The sequence below is a fragment of the Folsomia candida genome, unplaced genomic scaffold (genome assembly GCF_002217175.1).
Source record: "Folsomia candida strain VU population unplaced genomic scaffold, ASM221717v1 Fcan01_Sc016, whole genome shotgun sequence".
NCBI classification, from domain to species: domain Eukaryota; kingdom Metazoa; phylum Arthropoda; class Collembola; order Entomobryomorpha; family Isotomidae; genus Folsomia; species Folsomia candida.
Genome location: NW_019091208.1, coordinates 726,028 through 745,620, shown reverse-complemented (window position 1 = coordinate 745,620; position 19,593 = coordinate 726,028). Strand labels below are relative to the sequence as shown.

The window sequence follows — 19,593 nt, the reverse complement described above, 5'->3', positions numbered from 1 at the left end:
ATATTTATATAGTAAATGCAGGTTCCGGGATGTTGGATAAATAATAAATCCAACATCCCGGTAATCACTCGGCATATTAAACCATATTGCATAATTTGCATATGCGATCCCTTATCGAAAAGTTTTTAATGTTATTTTAAGTTGCTAAGTTACAAATAGTTGCGTCAGGTGGCAAAGCATTTATTATACTTATTCATCAACAAAATTCTGATTGCTACCCAAGCCCGACCCAATTTTCAGTCCAGTAGTAGAAGCGAGAACGTATTATCCACGATAAAAATCATCACTAAAAGATCGGTAGATTCCGCGTATGAAAAAACGTGTAGTCTCCAATCCCCACCGGGAATTCGATCGGTCTCACAGACTTCAAAACTTTCAAGTGGAGCTTTCTCTCCCTAACTGTCTCAATTTTCCTTAATGTGGAAAACTGTCCCATAACTTCATTGGTATACCCATTGGTAGTAGTTTGTTTCTGAGTGGTAGATTTAGAATTACCACAACATTATTAAACTGTAAGTTATTACAAACACTCCTGTCCGCAATGATTTAATACAACTTTTCTAAATGTACCCATGTAAATACATATGTTTGTACATATATTTGCAGATTTAGCATACTGGAACTCGGGGTGAACCTTGTCCAAAAATAGAAGACTGAACGATTCTGGTGAAGGAATTTCCAGTTAAGATAATTAAATTAAAGCTTCATATTCTGCAGTACTTGCTGCATATCACAATTATTATAATACAAAATTTGACTAACTATGTAACTTGCAAGAGCTACTGGCTATTTATGCAATAAAGATACATACATACATACTTGTAAGTATTTGCTGCATATACATCGAAGTTGCCATAACGTCTAACTTTAAATGTTATATACATGAACCAGAAAATCCGTTGCGACTGTATTTATAGAACGAAAGATTCAAATAATTTTCTAATGCCGATCTCGGTCGGTGGGTATATAATGAAATTACGGTTTCCAGACTGATTCCTGATGTTTTTAACTAGAGAATAGATAGATACGTTGGTAAAAATATGTAAAAAATACGTTTAGGTGGTCTATAGATTCTTTTATAACATAATATAATAGTATCGTTGGCGTGCATCCATGTAGTCATATTTAAATGACTTGAATAATATGTATAAATATATATATATATATATATATATATATATATATATATATATACACTATGTATATATGACTATGTATATATGACTATGTATATATGACTATGTATATATGACTATGTATATATATATATATATATATATATATATATATATATATATATATATATACATAGTCGGACCAGGTATTTCCGTACATGCATTTGTGGTGATAAATCCCAAAGTATTAGTGCTATCCGTTCGAAATTTTTACGGATGAAGAAGGTATTAATATTGGCTAGAAATCATACCTTCTTTTTCAAAATTTCCTCCACGGGCTTATACTGCAGACATAAGTCGTGACGAAAACTACTCGATCGTGGTACGCGCCATTTTCTTGGGAAAAGTATTTCAGACTTTCCACTGTCGGAGAAAAATTTAATAGAAAAAATGGCGGGATATTTGCTGTACGGAAGTCTGACATCCCATTAAGTATGCGGAAGTCAATAAGAAGTCGTCACCATGGTGGGAATCCGAACAAGTTGGCTGGAAAACGCAAACCTGTTTTTTACCACAAGGAGTAGCACTTCAAGCCAAGAAATATTTTCGGAGTGTCCTGGAGCCAATAGTTAAACCCTTGAACACTGACCCCTCGGGAAATCAACATTAGACCTTTCAACAAGACTCTGTTCCTGCTCACGGTGCAAAATTGTCCAAAAAACCGCTTTGGACGAATTTTCATGACTTTATTTCATCGCAAGAACGGTCATCAGCACCTGCAGACCTTTATCCCCTAAATTATGACTTGTGGTCAAAATTATAGATGCAAGTATGCTCTAAATCTCACACAAGTGTGGAATGCCTGAGGTCACACAAACAGCAGATCTGGTCGCTTTTCCCATGAAAACCGTGCGTGCCGCGAGCGAGCATTCTCCGCCCCGACTTATGTCTTCTGTACACGCCCGTGGAGGAAATTTCGAAAAAGAAGTTATGATTTCTAAACAATATTAGTGCCTTGTTCATCCGTAAAAATTTCGAACAGATAGCTCTAATACTTTGTGGTTTATCACCAAAAATGCTGGTACGGGAATACCTGGTCCGACTATGTATACGTATGCGAATATACTTATAAGTATATGCATGTCCTGGCCTCCTTATAGTATTATCTACTGGAATATTATGTTTACAAATCCGAATATTTATTTGACCTCGTCGTAATAATAAACATTTGCATAGATGAATTTGTCACGATAAGATAATTTTGGTGATGATGAACTTGCATGTATGCATGGCTATATGAATGTATCGGTATGTATTTGAGATTAGAGAGGAGAGTAAGGAATAAATACACTCAAAATAATCTGGTATTGAAGAGGGGTGTGGTCTGTGAATGGTAATTATGTGACTTTGGACGGGATGTTATATGTATGTAATTGTGAACGGTGTAAAAACTTTGATGGTTAATAATGTGTAGAAGTACCAATGGGGCGTTTTAATTTTGATATTAAGTTACAATTTACTGGTCAAGAAATCTAATGGTTTACAAATTAAGACCGAATTTGACATAATATAAAACACATGTATTAATTGTTGAAGAGTGACTAATATTGGCTTCCGTGCTGGCTGACGGCTGGCCTGAGAGTGCCGAGCAAGTTGAAATTGCTGGGCAAAGTGGGCAAGAGAGAGAGGAGTTTCATAATAGATTTACATACATAATCAGGAATATCAGGAATATGAAAATGAGAAATTAAATATGACAGTATTGAACACCGCCCTCTTTGGAAGAATGACAATAAAAAAAAATATTGAGAAGTACAGGAATCAAAAAGGTAAAGATAACTAGAACAAATGACATCAGGCGACGCCCATCACTGCACACCGAACTCCACATTCAAACCGGTACTGGAAAATTTTGAAAACGAAGCAAACACATTCATACAGGGGAGAAAAACACGAACTGTTTGAGTTTTTAGGCTCGCGCCGTGCATGGGATTTGAATGGGGATCGTAGTTTGAAGTTGGCGACGAGTTTTTTGGTGCTGAGTGGTCATTGTGTTCATGTCTGAAAGATACAAATGAAAAAAAATGTCAAAACTTGAATGAAAGAAATGAATTATTGAAATTTGAAATGATAGGGCTTAGGTTTGTGGGTGCCAGACGGTTAATAGCATGAAATTCGTAGCAGGTACAATTCATAGCAAACATACAATTCTTAGCATGCTACAACTCGTAGCACATTTTTTTCGTAGTTATTAATCTGATAGCTTAATACGATTCATAGAAATACAATTCATAGTGTTTTTTGTAAGATAAAATTAAAAACCACCACCCTCCATATAATATTTTGTACGTTTTGAATCCTGAATCTTACACACAAATTGTGTATGTACCCCCAATAAATATGTATAATATGTACCCCCAGTTTTGTTATAGATCGTTCCGTCTCTCCTGTTGCTGTTCGAAGTGTGACGGGGTTAGAGTTGGTCATCGCGTTGATGACAAGAGTAGAGGTGTCGGATGATGGGGTCCACTGCACGCCGAGAGTTGGGATCGAGGGGACGTGATCCAGGTTGACAATGTCCTTTTCATCGCGCAATTCTGTATAGATGGAGTTGATAATCTTTTTGCTGTCGGTCATTTTGATAGAATGCTGGGGAGGGTAGCAATTTGCATTTGGTACTTGCTGTTGGCCTTGCTGCTCTTCGGTAAGACGAGGGATGGTGGGCAGTTCTTCACTTGGCAAAACTGTTTCATCCAGGCTGAGGTGGTTGACTCTGACTTCCTGGGATGATTGGACTGGCGTCTTTCCTGATAAGACCCAGCTAAGCACTGTGTTTATAGCAATGGGAGAATTCTTCGGCCCATTCTTCAGGCCAGAACGAAGAATGGATGGGACGATGTCCGCCCCCAGTAAGATATCAATCTTGCTAGTTTCGTGGAACTTGGGATCTGCCACTGGAAGTCCTTGAAGATAGGAAAATGATGATATGTTGATTGGGAACCGTGGCATTGGAGCTGTTATCTTGGGTACCACGAGAGCATTTACCTCGAAGCTGGCTGCATGAACAAGAGAGCACACATTTAAATTAACCTTGGAATTAGCATCACCAATTGACAACGATGATAATCCTGTGATTTTCATGTCTGCTTTTTCTCGCTAAAGGCCAAGGATCGATACACATTCTTCTGTGATGAAGGAGGACTCATCATCAAGAAATGCACGGCATGTAAATGAGATGCCGGCTGGATTGCGAATTTGCACTAACGGCGTCTTCAGCAAGGTTGCCGTGTGCGGCTGTGGCTGAAGGGCGTTGAAATGCGACGCTGATGATTCCACGTGTGGTGATGGTGGAGATGCTGGTCTCCTATATTTGAAATGAAGGAGGGTGTGATGACGCCTTCCGCATTTTTTGCAGGTACTGCTGCTGGGACAGTACTTCACGTGATGACCCTTGAGGCAGTTGTAACAATGGGCTAGACTGTGAACCTGATTGCTTCTTTCCCCCGGTGACATCTGAATAAACGCTTGACACTGGTGTAGATCATGACTTTTCTTGCATAGTGGACATGATGATTCCAACGCAGGTGACAAGGTGATGTGATGCGACGATGCTGACGACCGGCGTTCCTTTGCCCCTTGTAGTGAGGAGGATGACGATGAGTTGTGACACGACGGCGCTGATGACCGACGATTCATTTTCCCCGTGTAGAGAGGATGACGACGACGACGAAACACTGCCGGCGGAGATACCTCTGATGTGTTTCTCCAGAAACTCTTGCAGGTTGTCGAATGTGGGTGGATCCGTCCCGGAATGTGATCTTGCCCACTCTTTCCGGGTGCACAAATCCATCTTCTCGTTGATGATGAACACAATGAGGTCGTCCCACTGCTCGGTGGGGCGGACTAATACTTTGAGAGATCTGATGCTCTCGATGACGACATCCAGCAATTGTTGTAGACCAGACGCTGACTCGGACTTCAGGCTTGGATGGCTGAAGATCCGGGTGATGATGGCGTGAATGATTTCACGCCTGTTGTCATAGCGGTCGGTTAACAGTGACCACGCCTCCTTATAGTGACTCTCTGTAACTGTAAACGACTTAATAATGTTAGCAGGATCACCTTTGACACATGATTTTAAATATTGCAACTTTTGTGCCCCCGACAATGTTTTATTGTTGTCCACTGTGGCGAGAACGAGGTCCTGAAAACTTTGCCAGCCTTCGAAGGTGCCGTCGAAACTCGGGAGTTCCACTCGTGGAAGCTTGATGTTGTTGACTTGCGGAGAATTGGGTTGCACTTTGGGATACGCCTCCAATATTGTTTGCAATCTGCCGACGGCTTTGATGAGTCGCATGTCGATGTCATCCGACTCGTCCACTATTGTTTATAATACAGTTCTATTTGATCCTTTGGGAGCTCAATTATGTTACTAACGTCTACCTGCTGATTATCCATGTTCCTAAAGAGGCTTCGTAGCAGTGTCCAAATTCTTCCTTGAGCTAGCTCGCTTTGAGTCAGAGTGGGATTCCGAATACGATTTTAAACTCTTATACCTTCCAATGAACTCAAATTCCAAATAAACTTTTGGGAGCAATATAGTAATGGTATTTCCCCTAATATACATTTCAAATATGTTGGCGGCAAAATCACGTAATGTGTAATCAAATCTACTGTCTTCTGGCAGAGGATAGTCGACGGGTGAAGGGCAGAGGTCAACGCCGGCGGTTTACGCGGCGGCGGAGGCGTGAATATGTATATTGGTCGGCGGCGGCGGCGCGCCGCGGCGCAGTGATCAAATATCTTCGGCGGCGCCTACATAAATTATTAAACGTATATACGCTAAATAGGAAGGATCAACACGCCAAATTAGCATTGCTAATAATCTAAAATTTGCAATATTTCTTGGAAAATGTATCTTTTCATTAACTGTTTCTTCCTGCACAGACAAGTTTTAGACAAAAATTGAACATGTAGTATTGGACGGTCAAATTTTGACCGTTTGAGGTGCTCATTAAAACTGTGTCAGAGATCACGGTTTTTTCATTTCACGCAGTTACAGTATGTAACTTATTAAGATAGATATTACAATGAAATAGTATTTTTTTCGCGCTCTAACGATTTTCAAGTTAGATACCTTAAAAGTTGCGTAAAATTGAGTAGATCAATAATCCGTAATGATATAAAAATAGGGGGGCGCTTAGCCAGTTTTCGAGATAAATGCGAAAATGTGCGAATTTTTTGCAAATTTTGAGATATTCAAGTTTTGACTGAACCTTTGCTTTAAAATGACTGGAAATAATTTTTATACTTATTTTGGACTAGAATTTAGCCACTGGCTTGATTTCTGACCCCAGTTTTCTAATTTGTTATATAGACAATTCGAGTAAATATGGCCAAGCCCATGAAAGTTAGAGAATTTTCAACTCGGCCTGTCTGGCAAGACGATAGCTGGCTGCAAAAGCATGCTGGAGAAACCTTGGGTGTCGGAAAGGATCCCACTAAGGATGCGGCGAATGAAGATAAAGAAGGTGACCCTGAAGATGTGAAAGAAAAATCAAACACCGAGGTATTATTATAATACGTAGACATAGAGGACAAGCACTATGTATCAAGTAAAACACAAATAACAGTTATATTTTTGATATAATTCCATATTATTATTCGTGTAAAGGGCGCCGTCACACCTGGACCAGTTGTCAGAACTCCTAAGAATCCTCAAGTCTACTTGGACATTAAAATCGGGAAATTCACTGTAGGAAGAATGTCATTTGTTCTCAGGTAAAATAAAAACAGAAATTGAGAAATTGGTATGAAATTAATTTATTGGGAAGCCTGACAGCCTGTCAAAAATAGAAAAGAAACACTTAAAGGATTAAACAAGCATTGCACTAGCAGGAACAAGATAATATTTTAGATGCTAGTTTAATGATACAATTGCATTTTCTTTATATCGAGATAATTTCGTAATTTAAAAATTTGAAACTTTGTCAAAAAATCTAAAAGGAATCTACGGTCAATTTCCTCGTCGTCGAGTTTTAATGTCACACACAGGTCAAAGGTCAAGATTATTTTTCCGAAAAAATTTGAGGGGTCGAAAAAAAGAACTTTGTGGATAATTTTTTTCCAACTTTGCAATATTTTTTATCGGATGCGGCATGCGTTTTGAAGAAAAATGAGCTTTGGTCGGACCGTGTACGATTTTTTTGAAGCCCACAGGAATTTTTCGCCAAGGAAAGGTTTGAGGTCTAAAATCGCCACCGTGGCGAAAATTCGAAGGCTGAAATATACGTTTGCATACAGATAGGCTGGATATGAAAACGTATATTTCAGTTTTCGAATTTTCGCCACGGTGGCGATTTTAGACCTCAAACCTTTCCTTGGCGAAAAATTCCTGTGGGCTTCAAAAAAATCGTACACGGTCCGACCAAAGCTCATTTTTATTCAAAACACATGCCGCATCCGAAAAAAAATATTGCAAAGTTAAAAAAAATTATCCACAAAGTTTTTTTTTTCGACCCCTCAAATTTTTTCGGAAAAATAATCTTGACCTTTGACCTGTGTGTGACATTAAAAATCGACGACGAGGAAATTGACCGTAGATTCCTTTTAGATTTTTGGACGGAGTTTCAAATTTTTAAATTACGAAATCATCTCGATATAAAGAAAATGCGATCGTATCATTAAATAAGTTACATACTGTAGTTGTAACATTTCTTACATAATTTTATGATGCATCCCTATTTACGCTGTTTAAACTAGATAATAATTAGATAATAATAAGTCTTGGCCCCTATTTCTTTCCTGGAACGTCAAGTAGTCAACTTGAATTTGATGGTACCGTAAATCTGATCTGGTAAATTTCAATACGAAAATTTTTAAAATTCAAAGTCAAACAAAAATAATATTTGAAAAACTGTTTGAATTTTAAAAAGTTTAAAAAATATTTAAAAATACACTAAATTGAAAAATTCATCAGATTTAAATGTAAATCGGCGGCCGAATACTGGCGACGGCGCGCCGACCAGATTTTCACGGCGGCGGCGGCGCGTCAAAACGGTTCGGCGTCTGGCGGCGCGGCGGCGTATAATCGGCGGCGTTGACCTCTGGTGCAGGGATCCCATTACGGATAAAGACATGGTGAGGTTGTGGATTTTGATACAATAAGTGTAGTAGAATAACGGCGCTGTTCGACATATCCATTTTCTGCCCTTCTTGCAAATCAAGAAACCCAATTCGGCAATAATCTTTTGAGACTAAGGACTTCAGATTTCTTTTCTGGGATAATAAATATTTCGCTACCGTCTGATTCATCGTTGCTGCAGAGACTAACCGTACATAATGTCCTTAACCGACTTTGGAATCATGAACCTGGCGTCTGATATCCAGAAACGTGTGTCGTCATAGTCGGAAGTTTTGCTCGTAAAAATTTCTAACGAGCAACCAGTAAATAACTGAAGGAAATTATCAAATGAGGGTTTGCGTTCTTGAGATAGATGCAAAAATTGTGAGGAATATTGGGAGTAACCTCAACAACATTGCGAAGTAAATATGTTTTATTTTTTGCGACGACAAGGGTAAGGTGTTTGAAGGTTGATGGAAATATAAATACACGTCGTCAGTTGTGTAATATGTAAGGATAAATTGTGTTTTTCTAATTATGTTAGATGAGACGTATGTAAACAGGACCTCAATGTTTGGCTGTTCAACAATACATATATAAATGTCCACACATGCTGGATTGAAGTTTTCACTTGTAATGAGCGGTTTTTAGATATACAACTTGGAGTATTTGTAACCTAGTTTTCTATGCAATAATCCCCAGATTCAATTGTAGTACGTTCGAATTCCTTAGTTGCTATGTACGCTACTAAAATTTCGCATTCAACTATTAATCAAATTTTATGGTAGAGTTAGGAGTAAATGCTTTTATGTACACTGAATTTAATTAGATTTCCCACTTGTGTAAGTTGTTCATAAATCAAAAATTTGGAAAAATTACTTGCAATGAAAAGGATTTATGACGTTATTCAATGATATAGTAATATAGTATACATCAGTAAATCTTTTAGCGTATAATAAATAATATTTTTTGTGTAACGAGTTGTCCTACACGCTAAATAAATTTGGTGAAAATTTATCCAACCTTGATCAGAATTTACTCAACTGTTGATGCCGAAATGCGATGACACAACTCTTGTGTAAAAACTACACTCTGTGGTTGGTTAATCCAATCGCACAATAGTTGAGTAAGTTTTGTCCAACTAGTTGGTCAAATGAGAAATGGGGTAACTAGATCCTGCACCATAGTTGAGTAAAAATAACTCATCAAGTAACTAAAATTTTACCAATTATGTAGTAAATTTTACTCATTTCCTGAGTGATACTTTTCCAACAGTTGAAGAAATTGTTCTCAATTTATAAGTATTATTCACACATTCTCTTAGAATAATTATCATTTGGTTCGTTCAGAATAATAAGAGTAAATTTTTTATTTCAATAAAATTAAAACTATAATTATATACAAAATTATGACAGGTACAAAACCCATCGCTAAAAAATCATTAATCCATAGTCCCACCATAAGTTCTCGTGAATGCATTTCGGGTGATAAATTTCAAAGTATTAGAGCCATCTGTTAGAAATTTTTACGGATTTACAAAGTATTTATATTGTTTAGAAATCATGACTTCTTTTTCAAGATTTCGTCCATGGGCTTGTACGCAAGACATAACTCGTGACGGAAACAGCTCGATCGCGGCACGAACGGTTTTCGTTGGAAAAGCGATCAGATCTTCAGTAAGAATGACCTTAGGCCTTCTACCCTTGTGTGAGATTTAGAACATACTTGTATCTATAATTTTGACCACAAGTCATAATTTAGGAGATAAAGGTGTGCAGATGCTGAGCACCGTTCTAGGGATGAAAAAAGTAATAAAAAAAGCGTCTGATGCCAGTTTTGGACAATTTTGCACCTTGCGCAGGAGTAGATTCTTGTTGAAAGGTCTAATGTTGATTTTCGGAGGCTTCAGGGTTCAGGTTATTAACTTTTCGCTGTGGGACACCCTGAAAATAATTCTTGGCTTGAACCTTTACTCCTTGCGGCAAAAACAGAAATTAGCTTTCTACAGCCAACTCGCTCACATTCACACCTTCTTGATGCCTTCTTATTATCTTCCGCATACTCAAACGAATGTCAGACGTCTGTAGAGCAAATGTCTGGCCATTTTTTAATTTTTTTGTTATTCTCCAATGGGGAAAAGTGTGGAAGACGTTTCACATGAAAACGGCGCGTGCCGCGGCCGAGCAGCGGCCGTCACGAGTTATGTCTTGTGTACAAGCCCGTGGACGAAATCTTGAGAAAGAAGTTGTGATTTCTAAACAATATGAATACCTTGTCAATCCATAAAAAATTCTAACAGATAGCTCTAATACTTTGGGATTTATCACCGTAAATGCATTCACGAGAACTTATGACCCCACTATGTACTTAAAAATGTAGCACTGTCTGCATGAACAAAACCTTGCTTCACTTCATCTAAACTAATCTGAGATCCAAGAAAAAGCACAGCCGACTGTGGTGAACGAATTTCCCTCGTGGAAATTCCTGATATGATCCCAGTATAATTTTAAGGAGTTTAATGAATATTACACAAACTACACCTATATAAATTTTCACTTTCTTCGTCCAACAAACCAACCCTCTTAATGCCAGCAATTATTTTTGTCGAGGTCCAATTGATGGGACCAAGCTGCCAAACAGATGATCCTCCAGTGAGCCAGCAAAGCAGTCAGGAAGTTGGCTAAGGAGGTCATCGTCAAAGTCGTCTTCTACAATGATGTTAAAATATTTAATATTTTAATAAAAAATGGCAACCGTTATATAATAAAAAAGTTAATATAGTTGGCTCAAATAAATAGAACTCCTTACCTTTAAACGTGGCCAATAGTCCTTCAAGTCCAACAGTCTGAAGAACTGATTCCAACAACTCCGTCATTTTTTAAAATCCAATTTTATAATACTTTTGAAGAAAAGTCACAAAACTGAGCTGAGGAGGGGAGCTTCCGAGGTTGATAATAACAGATCTGCTTGAAATTTTTACCAATGATACTTTGGGATGAGTAAACCTTAACCCTTGAAGCTTTTGATGCCATGGCCATAAAGAGCTGAGAAATTAATTTCAAAATTTTCAAATTTTCGGGTAGGGAAATGTATCAGATTACTGGGCACCTGTCCGCAAGATATCTCCAGAATAGATGAATATTTTTGAAAACGGTTTTCGGCAATGTATTTCTAATTTTCGGGGGTGGACAAGTTCGATCATGGAGTCAGTCGGACCACCCCCCCTTAGCGCCAGGGGGTGTGGTCAAATACCATTTTGGAATTATTTTTTCTCTTTTCGCATGGATGGCACCCCATGTCACCCTATATTATAAAAAAATTATTTCACCTAGCTACCACACCCCTTCAACTCAGGGGGTGTGGTTATATCGAAACAGGTTATGGTTGAGGAATCAAAATTAAGCACTTTTTGTGCTGAGAGGCTTATTGGCGTGTAATGCTTAATAACATTTAAAATTGAAATTCTTATTACTTTTTCAATTGTTGGTCGATTTTCAAAATTGCGACTGTCTTGGAAAGGTCAGACCCATTGTCGAAATATATATTCCCAGATTTTTGAAATTCGACCACACCCCCTAGAAATTAAGGTCACAATTTAAAAAAATAAGTAAATTACAATTAATTAATACAGCGGAATTCTAAAGCAAAAATCGAATTGCATGTTGAAAAACTACGTCGACCCCCTGGTCACCTTACAAAATGTTCAAGTGGTCACATTCCCCACCCCCAGTGGGTGTGGCCCTCGGTGCCTTTTCGATTTTAACGAAAACATAGGTTGCGACATATCATTTTTCTCAGCTCGATCAGGACATTACCACTGAATACTTAAAATTTCCGAACCACACCCCCAGTGGGTGTGGTTCTCAGTTACTTTCAAACTTAACTGAACCATGTCGTGCGATATGTCATTCTTTTCAGCTTGACGAGGGGGTCTCGACGGAATACCTCAAATTTAAAAAACCACACCCCCAATGGGTGTGGTCGTGTGCGGCTTTTCAATTTTAACGAAACCAGGTCATGCGATATATCATTTTTCTCAGTGCGACGAGAGGATTCGAGTGATACTAAAAATTTCCAAACCACACCCCCATTGGGCGCGGTTCTGAACGACTTTTCGGATTTGACACATCCTTATGTGATATATCGTCGCTGAAGCTGCCAAAAGAGCCAAATCTATTTTGTGTCAATTGCCAAAGGGGCTGAATCCCAAAACAAAATTTGTCAGGAGAGCATAAAAACAAAAGATGCATTTATAACTCAATATTGCTATAATTGAGGAGATGCAGACAACTTTTGCTCACTCAAGTAAATTCGTAACAACAAATGAGTGTAATGTATAACTGTTTTTAGTATATTTACCACTTTTTACATAGGAGACAATGTAAGAAATCATCACATTCTACACAATTTTGATTTTCGGTGAAGGTTTAGACTGGAACAAACAGATTTTTCTCGCACTTTGAGGGGTGTAACAGACGCAAACGGTGTAATGGAGTAAAACCCTCCTTCACTTTCCCTTCCCTCACCTACTGTTCATCCAGTATTATTAGTCGCAAAAAATTCTGAAAGGTTACCTTGCAGATTATTTATTTTTCAATTAGCAACCAAGTAACCTCTCAGAAAATTTTCCAAGAAATTGCGACTATTAATATTATGAACAGTAGTACTACAACATATTCAAAGGCCACCGGAATCGGTAGAATCACAGATTCAGTTCGTGCGGCGTAATTTCCACCTAAATTACTCTCGCTTTCAAAATTTATGTTGAACGTTTTAGAATTTAAAAAAAAATTTGGTCGGACTTACCTTGTTCAGAAAATTGTGTAGAATGCATTGACCCTAAAATCTCAGTACCCCCCAAAAGGGGACTTGGACCCTTTGACAATTGACACAAAATGGATTCAGCTCTTTTGGCAATTGACACAAAATGGATTTGGCTTTCTTGGCAATTGACATAAAATGGATTTGGCTCTTTTGGCAGCTTCAACGACGATACCATTTTTTCAAATCAACGGAGTGTATTGAACCAATAATTAATTTTTGGAAATCACTCCCCAGCGATTGGAATTTCAGTGGCCCTAAAATGTCAAGGAAAAATACAATATAATTTTACTCAGCCACATAAGAAATTCTCAGCTGAATGATTAAATTCCAATAGAAACCTACACTACAAAAGATACAAGGTATCCCCAAGTCCTAAAACTTCCACAAAATTAAAAGTCACGAAGAAAACCAGACCAAAATGTGTAACTACTCCGGAATGTAGTTAAACTACTTTGATCGCACAACTACGTTTTCAACTACATTCTACTGTTCTAACTTCAAATTATTTTTAACTGCTTTTTAACTACTTTCATTTAATTACCTTTTACGATGCACTGTTAGAAATATGGCATAGTTACGCAGGTACATATTGATTTCTCGGTATCAAAGTTGGTGCAACTTGGTATTGAAATTATGCTGATATAACTATTGTAAAATTTTAATACCTGGTTATTACTACACGGTATTATTTATCAATACCACGTTGGTAGTCATATATGTATGAACACCGCCTAATATTATTGTAATGCTGTTTTTCTAAGAGTAAGTAGTTGAATGAAAAGAAACTTTTACCTCCTTTTCTTAACCCATTGTTAACCACACACAATCGGGGTGTTGTTAATAAATTTTAAGTCGCACACGACCACACCCATTGGGGGTGTGGTTTTTTAAATTTGAGGTATTCCGTCGAGACCCCCTCGTCAAGCTGAAAAGAATGACATATCGCACGACATGGTTCAGTTAAGTTTGAAAGTAACTGAGAACCACACCCACTGGGGGTGTGGTTCGGAAATTTTAAGTATTCAGTGGTAATGTCCTGATCGAGCTGAGAAAAATGATATGTCGCAACCTATGTTTTCGTTAAAATCGAAAAGGCACCGAGGGCCACACCCACTGGGGGTGGGGAATGTGACCACTTGAACATTTTGTAAGGTGACCAGGGGGTCGACGTAGTTTTTCAACATGCAATTCGATTTTTGCTTTAGAATTCCGCTGTATTAATTAATTGTAATTTACTTATTTTTTTAAATTGTGACCTTAATTTCTAGGGGGTGTGGTCGAATTTCAAAAATCTGGGAATATATATTTCGACAATGGGTCTGACCTTTCCAAGACAGTCGCAATTTTGAAAATCGACCAACAATTGAAAAAGTAATAAGAATTTCAATTTTAAATGTTATTAAGCATTACACGCCAATAAGCCTCTCAGCACAAAAAGTGCTTAATTTTGATTCCTCAACCATAACCTGTTTCGATATAACCACACCCCCTGAGTTGAAGGGGTGTGGTAGCTAGGTGAAATAATTTTTTTATAATATAGGGTGACATGGGGTGCCATCCATGCGAAAAGAGAAAAAATAATTCCAAAATGGTATTTGACCACACCCCCTGGCGCTAAGGGGGGGTGGTCCGACTGACTCCATGATCGAACTTGTCCACCCCCGAAAATTAGAAATACATTGCCGAAAACCGTTTTCAAAAATATTCATCTATTCTGGAGATATCTTGCGGACAGGTGCCCAGTAATCTGATACATTTCCCTACCCGAAAATTTGAAAATTTTGAAATTAATTTCTCAGCTCTTTATGGCCATGGCATCAAAAGCTTCAAGGGTTAAGGTTTACTCATCCCAAAGTATCATTGGTAAAAATTTCAAGCAGATCTGTTATTATCAACCTCGGAAGCTCCCCTCCTCAGCTCAGTTTTGTGACTTTTCTTCAAAAGTATTATAAAATTGGATTTTAAAAAATGACGGAGTTGTTGGAATCAGTTCTTCAGACTGTTGGACTTGAAGGACTATTGGCCACGTTTAAAGGTAAGGAGTTCTATTTATTTGAGCCAACTATATTAACTTTTTTATTATATAACGGTTGCCATTTTTTATTAAAATATTAAATATTTTAACATCATTGTAGAAGACGACTTTGACGATGACCTCCTTAGCCAACTTCCTGACTGCTTTGCTGGCTCACTGGAGGATCATCTGTTTGGCAGCTTGGTCCCATCAATTGGACCTCGACAAAAATAATTGCTGGCATTAAGAGGGTTGGTTTGTTGGACGAAGAAAGTGAAAATTTATATAGGTGTAGTTTGTGTAATATTCATTAAACTCCTTAAAATTATACTGGGATCATATCAGGAATTTCCACGAGGGAAATTCGTTCACCACAGTCGGCTGTGCTTTTTCTTGGATCTCAGATTAGTTTAGATGAAGTGAAGCAAGGTTTTGTTCATGCAGACAGTGCTACATTTTTAAGTACATAGTGGGGTCATAAGTTCTCGTGAATGCATTTACGGTGATAAATCCCAAAGTATTAGAGCTATCTGTTAGAATTTTTTATGGATTGACAAGGTATTCATATTGTTTAGAAATCACAACTTCTTTCTCAAGATTTCGTCCACGGGCTTGTACACAAGACATAACTCGTGACGGCCGCTGCTCGGCCGCCACGATACATATACATATGTTCATTTTATTACACAAGTTATCTTGATGTATGGATGACAAATTCATCCATTTTGGATGATAATGAGTTCTGCAGCTTCGTGGAAAGGCGATACGTAACTGAGAAGTATTTAAGCTTCTCGGAACTCGTGAAGAACGTAATCGATTATGGGGAAATGACAATATTCGATCAACCCAAAGCACGCAAAATATGTATCTGGAAAAGAATGGACATACTTGCAATTACCCAATGCAAAGTCTGTTGATTTGAAATCTAAACCTTCATGGAAACGGCTGCATAACCTATAACGACTTAAGCTTCTAGGAATTCATGTCTCAAACACAATTTGTTTTCCCGTGTCACATATTTTATACCTACTTTTTAAGAAATTGGAATTACTTATCTATTACGGCATTTATAATTCCACCCCCACCCCCACCAAATCCACCCCCACCCCGGATAATGATTTTGACAGTATTGCACCAAATAAAAATTTTCCCACTGGGTCAAAACGAACAACGTTCACGACGTTCGAAATAAAACTACTTCTGTCCCTCGTCGAAGCCAAAAAGAAAATATTAGAAGATAAGAAGCATAGGGCGGATATGTATGTACTTAAATTCCTCAAAATATGTATGTAGTATGTGCTTAAAAAACACCAAAATATGCACATAAAGCATATTTTTCTATTGCAATTTTCTACCCTATTTAAATTTAATTGTCCAAACCTTTCAACGTTTTAACACTCTTATCAACGAATTATTAAATATTTCATTTTAATCTTCATCTAATAACCAATAATGCGACATTAGTTACATTTAGAAATTTTCAGGGGTAATTTTTTTACTTGAAAAATGGGGCAAACTGGATTTGCTAGTCGTTCACATGAACACCATTATCATGAAAATATAATTTTGACAAAACTTTAACTTCCGAATAAAAAAAAATATTTTCACATAAAAAACTCGAAATATGTATTCAAGTATTTATTTTTAGAAAAAGGCTTGAGTATGTAGGAAAATATGTGCATGTACGTAAAAAACCTCAAAATATGTATGAAAATATGTATATGTACGAAACCCCTAAAATATGTAAAATATGGAAAACAATGTTTGAATCAGGGGTCGACGCCGCCGATCTCACGCCGCCGCGCCGCCATACGCCGATGAATTTTACGCGCCGCCGCCGCCGAAAAATTTAATTTCCTATACCTTTAACATTGCGACGCCGCGCCGCGCCGCCGACGCCGCCGAAAAAATCACCAAAAACTAGCGCCGGTGCCGCCGAAAATTTGTCGGCGTCGACCTCTGGTTTGAATTTTTGAGATCACCCTTCGATGGGATGACAGTATACAAAGTGTATGAGAGAATGATATGTCGCATGACGTACTTTAGTTGGGTATTCGCAGAAGCGCCAATGGCCACACCCCTTTGTCGCCAGGGGTTCAACGATAACATCCTGTCGTTAGGATGGGGTGCAGCATCAATATTATGTGTAATGGCGATCTTGAATTTCGAAAATCACGACGCTAGGAAATTTTTTTCTACTTTAATTTGTCGAACTTGTCCTTTGACCACTCCCACTTTGACTTGTAATGAGGGGGTGCGGCCAGATAATCGCTGGATATGTTGACCTGACTATCCGCCAAGAATTGTACCAAGATCTTTCGAAACCCGACATAGAATTTCGAAATTCGATATAAAAGTGTCACTTCATGTTTTTGACCTGGTGACCTGGATAACTGGTGGGTGGGGTCAAATTTCAAAAATTTGAAAATATGTATTTCGCGCAAGGGTCCAAGGTTTCCAAAACGGGCGCCATTTTGAAAATCCATCAACAACTGGCCGCACAATTAATTTCGAAACTTCACATGTTATTACTTATGGAGAGGTCGGCCATTTAGCCTTTCATTTTTATTAACATTGGCCGATGTTCTACCTTTTCTAAATGGACCATAGCAAGCTCGAGTTATGCACGTCCCCTGACCGCTGACGATGCGTGCAACGAGAATAATGTGAATGTGACAAATGATTTCGACACGCGTTAAATTTTTAAGGGTGGTGGGTGGCGCTCATGAATACTTGTACTTGCTCAGCTTGGACTGGACTTACTTGGGTTTTTACTTCCGGAGGGGGCGATTCCTGAGGTGTTTTTGATTGCCTGAAAGTAAAGTTATCCTTATACAAAGACTGCGTCCGCAAATTTCCAGCATTGGGGTTGTTTATTTGTTAATCATTCGGTTAAATATTCAACTTACCAGAAAATTTCTTCGTTGTTATTGTCAAGTTCGTCGGGATCTTCAACCTTGACCTCAAATACCTCGTCCACGACTTCGTTTTCTCGCACGATGGACGTGGAGGAGGACGAAGCGATATCGTGATTTGTGGGTTTTGTACGTTTTCTAGAGTACGTTCGAGGTTCAGGAATACGATTCAGTTTAAGGTCACTTGGTGGCGGAGGCGGAGAATCGTCGCGTCTCCGTTTTCTACGAAGATAATAATTAAATTTGTAACGTTTTTTGGGGAAAAATATCGATAGAACCCTCACATTCAAATGATTATATTGGTAAATTTTAAGTAAATACTGACGTAATGTAATTCACGCAATGCTTGGTAATATGGTACATAAATAAACTCCGTAACCTTTTACAAAATTTTATAACCAGGTCAGACTACCAATTTTCTAAGCTTTCTCAAGTTAAGGGGGTCACTTTAAGTTTTGTAAAAGCTTGCAACATTATCTAGGTTATAACACAATACGTACAATACGTACGGATTTTACAAAGTTACCAATGTCGTACCGTCGTGATTTTATTACAGTCTCGTGGTCAGATTTTTGTAAGAATGAGATCCTCTCGGGGTCACAAGCGGTACTAAATTTGTCACTGTGTTTGGTCAAAAATTGCTCCACGTCTCCCAAAGGGTCGGTACCCAATGCGGCGTCGTTTTCCACTTTGATCTCTACCTCGTCCAGGACACCGGCCTGATCGTGATAATTTTCTAAATAAATAAAGTGATGAGAAATAAATGTGTAAAAATATTTATAAAAAGATGTTTTGTAAAAAAACCCTGTCATTATGACGTTCCTCAATATTCAAATTAAATATGTCCCCTCCCCTTTGTCGCCCCTTTCTGATAAGAGCAGTACTTTGTTATTTACGACTTAATTAACTAATTAGCACCTGGCGCAAATAAGTTACATAAAGAAAGGTTGACTTTCGAATTTTTTTCGTATTTTCCAAAAAATCTTATCCGGAATTACGATTTTAACCAGCTCACGGTCCAAGTTTAACTGGATATTTGACTTACTTACTGGGGAACGGAAACTTTAATCTATTTGTGATTTCAGCCAGCTAAAAAAATGCGTAAAATAGTAAAAATATTTACTAAATAGTGCATATTCAGTGTGGTTTAAGTAAAAACAAGAAATCACGGAGCAGAGGAACAGGCGGAATCAAACTCGTGCCAAAAATTCTCCATTCGCGAGAATCCGTGCAATGCTTTGCAGGAGACAAAGGATTTCCATGAAAATGCATAAAGCATTTGATAAAATTAAGAAATGTGTATGAAGTTGTCTAATATAAATGGTTACACTCTCGAAAAGTCTTTCGGTACTTGGTAGTAGAGATTTCTTACAGTTAGATAACCAATAATAAGCATATTAACAGATGTAAATAATCCGACGGCGGATATGCACATATGTATTTATAACTTTTTCATGACAAATCGTATCGTACTAAAACTTCGTATAATAACATCTCATCTAAGCACGATCGCAAAAATTCAAACATAGTTTTTCATATTTTAGGGTATTTAGGGTACATGTTACATATTTTCATATATGAAACTATGTATACATATTTTGA

At 37.9% G+C, this 19,593-nt stretch overlaps 2 protein-coding genes and 1 long non-coding RNA gene across 3 annotated transcripts; 2 read left to right on the top strand and 1 right to left on the bottom strand.

Moving 5' to 3' along the window:
• Nucleotides 1-5,771: 5,771 nt before the first annotated feature.
• LOC110856455 (peptidyl-prolyl cis-trans isomerase E-like) lies at nucleotides 5,772-6,900 on the top strand. Its single transcript, XM_035857071.1, has 3 exons — nucleotides 5,772-5,816; nucleotides 6,493-6,684; nucleotides 6,790-6,900. The coding sequence occupies exons 1-3, from the start codon at nucleotides 5,772-5,774 to the stop codon at nucleotides 6,898-6,900; spliced, it is 348 nt and encodes a 115-aa protein (XP_035712964.1).
• Nucleotides 6,901-9,756: 2,856 nt separating this feature from the next.
• On the bottom strand, nucleotides 9,757-19,387 carry LOC110856577. The gene is made up of 6 exons (XM_035857070.1): nucleotides 19,364-19,387; nucleotides 19,041-19,080; nucleotides 18,529-18,727; nucleotides 17,986-18,213; nucleotides 17,840-17,888; nucleotides 9,757-9,940 (listed from the first exon to the last, which is right to left on the bottom strand). Exons 1-6 carry the CDS (start codon nucleotides 19,385-19,387, stop codon nucleotides 9,764-9,766), a joined length of 717 nt encoding a protein of 238 aa, XP_035712963.1. The 3' UTR covers nucleotides 9,757-9,763.
• Nucleotides 13,325-15,623, top strand: LOC118437773. The gene is made up of 3 exons (XR_004836336.1): nucleotides 13,325-14,797; nucleotides 14,862-15,097; nucleotides 15,198-15,623. It is a non-coding gene; the product is annotated as an uncharacterized LOC118437773 (long non-coding RNA).
• Nucleotides 19,388-19,593: the final 206 nt, after the last annotated feature.

What these genes read in the sequence shown, in the direction of transcription:
- LOC110856455 (XM_035857071.1), top strand. Translation starts at nt 5,772, where the DNA reads ATGTGTAATCAAATCTACTGTCTTCTGGCAGAGGATAGTCGACGG. An exon ending in TGGCAGAGGATAGTCGACGG is followed by an intron (nt 5,817 to 6,492) that starts GTGAAGGGCAGA and finishes TTTGTTATATAG; the next exon opens with ACAATTCGAGTAAATATGGC. An exon ending in AAGAAAAATCAAACACCGAG is followed by an intron (nt 6,685 to 6,789) that starts GTATTATTATAA and finishes ATTCGTGTAAAG; the next exon opens with GGCGCCGTCACACCTGGACC.
- LOC110856577 (XM_035857070.1), bottom strand. Translation starts at nt 19,387, where the DNA reads ATGCTTATTATTGGTTATCTAACT. An exon ending in ATTAAAGTTTCCGTTCCCCA is followed by an intron (nt 18,728 to 19,040) that starts GTAAGTAAGTCA and finishes TTATTTATTTAG; the next exon opens with AAAATTATCACGATCAGGCC. An exon ending in CTCCGGAAGTAAAAACCCAA is followed by an intron (nt 9,941 to 17,839) that starts GTAAGTCCAGTC and finishes ATCTCACACAAG; the next exon opens with GGTAGAAGGCCTAAGGTCAT.